This window comes from Pteropus alecto, unplaced genomic scaffold, assembly GCF_000325575.1.
Source record: "Pteropus alecto unplaced genomic scaffold, ASM32557v1 scaffold398, whole genome shotgun sequence".
Classification (NCBI taxonomy): Eukaryota; Metazoa; Chordata; class Mammalia; order Chiroptera; family Pteropodidae; genus Pteropus; species Pteropus alecto.
The window spans coordinates 3346792-3355584 of record NW_006442497.1 but is presented as its reverse complement, the minus strand read 5'-3'; the positions used below and the strand labels follow the sequence as shown (position 1 = coordinate 3355584).

Sequence of the window (8793 nt, the reverse complement as noted above, 5' to 3'; positions counted from 1 at the left end):
GTACAAGAGGGCGGGAGTGGACAGACCGACGGATGGACGAAGCGGACTCGGACGGGGTGGAGACATTTCCCCCCCTCCCCATCTCCCACCCTCCAGGCTCTCGCGGTTAGTGGGGAGGGAAGGAGGGTGAACTATCAGGGGGCGGAGCATCATATGAAGAAGGCGGGGCCTTTGGACCTGGAGGAGGAGCCATGTGGACAGCGGGCGGAGTTTAATGGCGACGGGTATCCGTGGGGCCGCCTCTGCTTGGGAGAGGTCTGGTTTAAAGCTGAAAAGGAGGAGCTTGTGGAGAAAGGGGCGGAACTTTGCTTGGGGACCGGGATCTTTGGAAATTAGCCAGAGATGGGAGGAGGGTGTTAGAAGAGACGATCAACTTGGAAAGTGGGCCAATCCGTGACGCAAATCCTCTAATACCGCCCCATCAAGCCCTCCTCCCCACTGCTCTGCTCCTCCGCTCCTAACTGGTTCTGCTTTCTCCGCCCGCCACACGTCTTCGCCACTCAGCAGAGGTTTTACAAAGGCGCAAGTAAACGGGTTGAGGAACTGGACGCTGAAATGAACACAGCCCGGATTGGGCATCTGTGCACCTTATTTGCATGGGAGCTCAGGATTGGCTGGCCTCTTGGGAGGCCTGGGCGGTGTTTGCCCTGCGCGTGACTACCAATTACCATGGCTGGACCAGGGACCACCTTCCGCCGCTTGGGCGCCTTGTCCGGAGCTGGGGCCTTAGCCTTGGCCTCCTACGGGGCACACGGTAGAGGGCTAGGGATGGAGCTGGGACTGTGGTTGGGGCAACCTTTGAGGTCTGGTGCAGGGGCGGAGTCTATGGGAAGTGTCGGGGCTCCTATAGACCAGACAGCCCACGAAGCCCTAAACCTTTTAAAGTCGTTAGCCTGGTCCAATTGGTTCCCAGAACTGCCCATGCGTGCTTCCACCAGTCAGAAGCTTCCTGGGGGCGCCCTTTCTCTCCAGTGTTCTGCTGGGTCCTCCCGGATATTAGGGCGTTAGGACTAGTAACCTTTGCCTCTCCTTTCCACAGGCGCCAGGTTCCCGGATGCCTACGGGAAGGAGGTGAAGTAACTGCCTGCGAGTCTATGAGGGCACAAAGTCTGGAGTCTCTGGGGGAAGTAGGGGAGAGGCGGAGCGTGGCTCTTTGGAGCAACAAGGGCTGCAAGCTTGAGGCTTGGGTGCCTGAGGGAGACGCAAGCTGGGACTTCAGTTGAAGGTTCAACTTTGTCCCACGGGATCCAAGCTCCTGCGTTCCTTAGGACGTCCCTCCATTTCTCGTTTTCTTACAGCTCTTTGACAAGGCCAACAAACACCACTTCTTACACAGCCTGGCCCTGTTGGGGGTGCCCCATTGCAGAAAGCCTCTCTGGGTAATCTTACCCCCTTGCCTAACCCTGACTAAGCCCCACCCACTCCTTATTCTGCCCTTTTCTTACTAGCTTGTATTCTTTGTATCTTCTTCAGGCGGGGTTACTGCTAGCCTCTGGAACCACCTTATTCTGCACCAGCTTTTACTACCAGGCTCTGAGTGGAGACCCTAGCGTCCAAACTTTGGCCCCTGTGGGAGGGAGCCTTCTACTCTTGGGCTGGCTTGCCTTGGCTTTTTGAGCTTCCTTGTGTTTAATTTCTGGGTACTCTTTTGAGAGTTGGAGCCGAAAGGGGATTAAAAGAGAAAGGCAAATAAAGAACTTTTGAGTCTTTGTTCATATAACTTTTTGGAGGAGGAAGGGTAGGGATTGTCAACCTCTGAACTCCCTCCCTTTAATCAGATTGAATCAGTGAGCTTTGGATCTGGGAATTCTGTTCACTTCTAGTTAACTTGTCATAAAGTTTTTAAACTGGTGGGCATCAAAGTCATAAAGAATGCTTGAAATAATTCAGATTCTTACTGAAGCCCTCTTTTGGGCCTGGGCATCTGTGTTCTAATAAGCTCATCTTGTGATTCTGATGCCCACTAGAATTTGAAGATTGCTGTAGGGTAGTAGTTTTCAGCCCTGTCGTTCCACAAATTTATTGAGCACTCATTCTAGAGGTCAGGGTTAAGGCAAGGCAGGACAGGAGTGCCATTACAGCAGTCCTCCCTTATTTGGGGTTTTACTATCCACGATTTCATTTTGTGCAGTTTCAGTTACCTACAATTAACTGTGGTCCAGAAATACTAAATAGACAATTCCAGAAAGAAACAATTCATAAGTTTTAAATGGTGCGCTGTTCTGAGTAGTGTGATGAAATCTCGCTGTCCCACTCTGTCCTACCAGAATGTGAATCATCCCTTTGTCCAGCATTACCAGCCTATTTGTCACTTAGTAGCCATCTCAGTTATCAGATCGACTGTCGTGGTTTGGCAGTGCTTGTGTTCAAGTAACCCTTATTATATTTAATAATGGTCCCAAAGTGCAAGAGTAGTGATGCTGGCAATTTGGATATGTCAAAGAAAAGCTATAAAGTGTTTCCTGTAAGTGAAAAGGTGAAAGTTCTTGACTTAAAGGAAAAAAACACATTTGCTGAGGTTGCAGAGATCTACGTTGAAAATGAATCTTTTAATTCTCTATCCATGAAATTATGAAGAAGGAAGAATTTATGCTTGTTTTGCTGTTTTACCTCAGACTGCAAAAATTAAAGCTACAGTGCATGATAAGTTCTTAGATAAGATGGAAAAGGCATGAAATTTGTGAGTAGAAGACATGAACAGAAAACACGTTCCATTAGCAACCTGTCATGTCAGAAAGCATTGAGCCTGTATGAAGACTTCAGCAAGGGTATGTGTGTATAGGAAAAAACAGTATTTGTAGAGTTCAGTGTTGTCTGTCATTTCAGGCATATACTGGGGTCTTGGAATGTATTCTTGGATACAGGGGGACTACTGTAGTTACACAGTACTTTGGGGTTCAAATCATGTATTAGGGGTCAGAAAATGCTTCACCGTGCTTGAGATGATCTTAAAAAAACTGTTGTGTGAAAGAAACACAGTGAACAAAGAGACAAAGGTGGGGAATGGAGGAGTATGGGGCTAAATGAGTCTTCAGTTTCTGAATTAAGCAGAAAAGGTGGCAAGGCAGGCTGGAGTAGCACCCATGGCATGTAGAGAACTGGAAGATATTTAAGGGGCACTATTTAGTAAGCCAGTGCTCATCAAGTATTGATCATATGTCAGACATTACAAGGAAATTCAACTGTGAAGAAGACAGATGTCATCCTTTCCCTCATGGAGTTTTCCATTTAGTAGTAGAAGTGGACCTTAAACAACTAAACACAAATATACCATTGTGAGTTGTGCTGTGCTTAAAGGAAAAGAACAGGGAGTCGGCAGAACTGGGGCAGTGGAAGGTTTGCCCCTTTAGATGGAAAGACATTGCAGAGAAAGTTCATTTGAAGCTGAAATTAACTGCACAAAATGGGAAGGAAGTATATTCTAGGCAGAAAGAATAGCTTGCAAAACAGGCCAAAGAGCAGTTCAAAATCCTTGAAGCAGGAGAAAATTGGGTGAGTTAGAGAAAGCAAAACCAGAGTGGCTGACAGGTAGTAGATGATTAGGCAGTCCCAGACGGTCAGTGCAGGCCTCGCAGATAGGCACTTGGAATTTATTTGTAATGCAACAATAAGTCATTGAAAGGTTTTTAAAGTGAGAGTGCTAGGATCTGATTTATATGTTTAAAAGATGTAAAGAACCAATCAGAGGAAGGCAAGGATGGCAACAAGGAGACCAGTCAGGAGGCCACTAAAGAGGTCCATGTGCGAGGTGGTGATGGTAGCTTGGCTTAGGATGGAAGGGGTGGTGAAAGTCCAATTAATATATTTTGAAAGATAGTGCTGATAGGACTTACTGATAGATTGGACATAAGGGGTGAATGAGAGGGAGATTTCTGGCTTATATACCTGAGTGGATGGTGGTGCTGTTATTCAGATGAGAAAAACTGAAAGAGGGGCAGACTAGGGAAAGGTAGATCATAAAGTCAGTTTTGGATATGTTGCTTCCACAATGTCTGGGAGGCATCCAAGTGGAGGCACCAAGCAGGTAGTTGGGAAGCTCAGGGAGGTATCTGAGCTCAAGAAAAAGATCTGGACTCAGGTTTACTCTGCAACCCTGTCTGGTCAATCTTCCTTCCCATCTCTTCCCCATAAATGGCCTTGGAAGGATCCTGTGAATCACTATGACCTCCTGGTTGCCAGATCCAATGAATCTCTGCAGCATTTGACACAGTTGGCCACATTGTCCTTGAAACACATCATGTTGCTTTTATGACACCACTTGCCTGGTTTTCTCTATTTCTGTGGCTGCTTTGCCAGCTTCTCCTCTATGCAGTTTAAGTCAAGTTTCCGAATTTTAATTAGAACTCCTATGTATACATTTTTAAACTCCATCCTTTTTCATTTCTATCTTTGTGTATGTTTTTAAAGTGCATGTCTGTTATAATATACTGGAGGTGCATACTTGATTTTTCGGAAGATGTGCATTCAAAAAAGTACGAACCATTTCTTTAAATGAGAGGATTTTTAGGTAATCTCATTTAGCCCCATATCTTTAATTATGATCTGCATACTTTTAAATTCAGGATTTCTATCTTTCACCCTCGTCCCTACTGAGTTCCAGACTCCTATAGCAGCTGCAGTATAGCAGAGTGTTCAGTGGAGACCTGAAGGAGTTAGGTGATGAAGAGAGAAAGAGGTGTGTTCCAGATCAAGATAAGAGCTTTCAAGGCAGCCCTGAAGCAGAAAGAGCCCAGTACATTTGAGACCTGAAATAATTTTTGAAAGATGCAAATAAATATGTGGATGGTCTTGTGCTGAAGGGTTGGGACTGTCTTCTGAGGACAATGGGGAGTCACTGAAGATTTATATCCAGGGAGGAGGCATGATTTGAGAATTCAAATTAGAGAATCACAGTATTTCTTCATTTTAAAGATGAGTAAAATAAGGCCTCAGAGAGGTCTTGCAAAGCAGCCCAGAATGCCAGTGGCAGAGCCAGCACTAGATCCTCAGGCTCCTACCTCCCAGTCCAGTGCACTTGATGCATTTCCATCTTCCATCTCAGACAATATCTGGGAGTAGGAAACCTCCAGGTAGAGAAGACCTTGGCATCTGGAATGGCCACCGTCCATGTAATGTGATCTCTAGTACATTAGCTTTGGTCCTACCAATGGGCCAGGCTCTTAGGAAGCCAAAATAAAGCTCGCTTGATAATTTGTCCCTATTACTACTGCACCTTGCATCCAGTCTTTTCAACAGTCCTGTAAGTTAGTGGAAAGTGAAGCTAAGAGGTGCAGTAACTTGTTCTGTATCGTATAGCTAGGATCTAGGTAAGCTGTGATTCAAACTTCTGTCCAATTCCCAGAGCTAAGTCTTTCCTTCTTGTATAGACCAATAAACTATTTCAGCAGTGGAGACAGACCCTTTAAAACATAATTTGATACAATGTGTTCAGTGTTACAAGTAGATGTTCAGGTGTGCTTGTTTGGCCTTTGAGGACTGATAAGACTTCCATCTACCCGCTAGGTTTTCAGCATGCATAGCTCACCAGAAAAAAAGGGACAAGATCATACTGGTAACAAGGCAAGAGGGAGAATAGGAGTGCCTGGAGCTTAGGATGGAGTGGGCAGCAGGAAAAGACCAAACAGTAAGGGTAGAGCCCACACTGTGAAGGATCTCCTGGTCCAACCCTGAGTTAACTTTGACTTCTCTTCTCCTCACAACGTATATCTAAGCCATCACAAGTGCTGTTGGCTCAAATACATAACTGGAATCTGACCATTTCTTACTACCTCCATTGCTACTATTCTGGCCCCTGGTGGGAAACACCATCAAATCTTACCTGGCTTTTTGTAAGAACTTCCTTCTCTGTCGTTGTATACCTACAGCCCACTGTGGATAAAGCCGGGGGGAGAGACAGAGACAGAGAGACAGGTGTCCTAATACAGTAGTCCTCAGCCTTAGATGCACATTAAAATCTGCTGGGGAATTCTCAAAAAGTTCTTATGTCTGTACCTCATGCCAGATATTCTAATTTAGTTGATATGAGGTAGGGCCCATGCAGAGGTATTTTTCAAAGCACCCAGCTGATACTCTGCCCAGAAGAGTCGCTGAAACTCCGCCTCCCCCAATCCATGCCCCACCCAAGCCACATCTAGGTGTATCCTCGGCGAGTCCGGTGCTCCTTGCTTAACAGAGCCAGGACTCACACTGGTGGCAGCTGGCCTCGGTTTCTGGTGTGGTTTCTTGAGGCAACTATAAGCACAGCATCTGGAGATTGCTTGCTGAATCTTAACAGGTGGCCCTGGAGGGACACAGGTTGGGGTTAAACCTGACCTACAGCTGAATCTCTTTCAGGACTGTACCACTGGACACCTACTACACAAAGCCACACTGAGAAGACCGGGAGTCTTAGGAGCTTTGCTGAGCACATAGAAACACACAGAAAGGCAGCCAAAATGGGAAGACAAAGAAGCAGAAACCATATGAGAGAACAGAACAGAGATCCAGGAATAATGGAGTCAAGCAATCTAACAAATGCAGAGTTTAAAACACTGGTTATAAAGAATCTTAAAAGCAGCAAGGGAAAAGCAGTTAGTTACCTACAAGGGAGCACCCATAAGACTGGCAGCTGATTTCTCAAAAGAAACTATGCAGGACAGAAGGGCTTGGCACAAAATATTTGACATAATGAAAACCCAGAATCTACAACCAAGAATACTTTATCCAGCAAAGCTATCATTTAGAGTTGAAAGACAGATAAAAGAGTTTCTCAGACAAAAATAAGCTAAAGGAATTTATCAATACCAAGCCAGTATTACAGGAAATGTTGGAGGGACTTCTTTAAGAAGAAAATAACATGTAAATAACTACATTAAAGAATTAAGTGCTCCAACCAAAAGATAGAGTGGCTAAATGATTAAGAAAACAAGACCCCTACATATGCTGCCTACAAGGTTAAAAGACACACAGACTAAAAGGAAGAGGATGGAAAAAGATATTGCCTTGATGGACCTAGAGGGTATTGTGCTGAATGAAATGAGTTGGATAGAGAAAGACAAATATTGCATGATTTCACATACATGTGGAATCTAAAGAACAAAATAAACAACAAAAGCAGTACTAAATTCATAGATACAGAGTATATTTTGAGGGCTACTAGATGGGGGGTGGGGGATGGAAAAAAAGGCAAAGGGATTAAGAGGTACAAATGGATAGTTGCAGAATAGACATGGAGATGTAGAGTGTAGCATGGGGAAGATGTTTAATAATGTTGCAATAAACATGTAAGAGGGAAGAGGTGTACTAGATTTAGTGGGGTGATTGCTTTGCCAGTTATGTGGATCTCTGATCAATAGGCTGTACAACTGAAACTGGTATATTATTGTATGCCAACTATAATTGAAAAAAATCATTGAATTGTACAATGAAATTGTCTATATTTCAATAAAGCCAGGAAAAAGAAAAGTATGTAAACCGCTTTGCACAGTGACTGACATAGTAAGTGCTTGATAAACATAATCATAAGTAAAAAAAAAATACTCCCTAAATGATTCTAACTTGTGGCTAACGTTGAAAACTACTGTTTCAGTATGTAATTTTTGTCTCTTCTCTGCCCAAACCCTTCAACATTTTCCACCTCAGAATATAATCCAATGGTCTACAAGGCCATATGTGATATGGCCTCCTGTGCCCTCTGTTACCTTCCCCTTGCTCATTCCATTCTAGCCACACCAGCCTCCTTTTTGCTCATTGAACAAGTAAGGCATACTTCTGCCTCGGGGCCCTTGCCTTTATTCCCTTTGCTTGAAATACTTTTCAATTAGAAGTCTGTATGGCTCAATCCTTAACCTCCTTTAGATCTTTGCTCAACTATCACCTTCTTGGTGCTGTCCTAGTTCACTCCAAAATTACAACCCCTGCCCATCACTCTTTACCCTTCTTATTCTTCATAGCACTTGTCACCATCTGGCTTCTGATGTATTTTATTTACATTATGTCTTTTCTCCACTAGAATGTAAACCCCAGGATATCAGGAATTTTTGTCAATTTAACTGGTATATATTCCTATTACCTTAAATGCTGTCTAACATACAGTAGGTGCTCACTAAATTTCTGTTGAATAACTGAGTTTCTGTATGTTTGTGTGTTTTAGTGGAAACTGGTCCATGGTTTAAGCCATGTAGAATCTGAGGCACTTAGGGATACCAGGGGAGAAGTCAGGTACTTGGTCTACAGCAGATGATGACTGAAGCTGTGGGAGCAGCTGAGTAGTCCAGAGGAACACGGACATAGGGGCAAAGGAGCTCCCCAAACTAAGCTTCTCCTCATGCTCATCTTGATAGGTTTCACCTCTATTAGCCTGGTCATGGAACAGGCACCTGGGGTCATCCTGGACTCCTTACTGCCACATCTCATTCCTCAGACAAGTTTTGTATTGTCTAAATATCTCCAAAATCTGCCATTTCTGTCTGTCTGCACTCCCCCAGACTACTGCCAACACAGCCTATCCTGGATGCTTCCACTATTGCTCTCTACATTGCAGTTTTAATGGTTTTTCTAAAACACAAATTTGACCTTCTCCCTTGGTCTTAAAATCTTTCAGTGGGTTCCATGCTGCCCTTGGGGCCAAATCCCAGCTCCCACAGGCCTTCTGTGCATGTGCGCTGGCCTCCCTCTCTAAACTCATTTCTTGCTACTCAGCCTATTGGTCCCCAAAGCACAGAACATCCTCATACCTGGGGCCTTTGCTCAAGACCAAAAGGAAGGGACTACTTTTAGGGGAAGTCTTTCCTGCTGCATGATCTGCCTCCTCTA

At 44.5% G+C, this 8793-nt stretch overlaps 1 protein-coding gene across 1 annotated transcript; it reads left to right on the top strand.

Moving 5' to 3' along the window:
• The first annotated feature begins 241 nt into the window (after positions 1-241).
• TMEM256 (transmembrane protein 256) lies at positions 242-1709 on the top strand. The gene is made up of 4 exons (XM_006922311.3): positions 242-754; positions 1040-1071; positions 1299-1379; positions 1474-1709. The coding sequence occupies exons 1-4, from the start codon at positions 670-672 to the stop codon at positions 1615-1617; spliced, it is 342 nt and encodes a 113-aa protein (XP_006922373.1). The 5' UTR covers positions 242-669; the 3' UTR covers positions 1618-1709.
• Positions 1710-8793: the final 7084 nt, after the last annotated feature.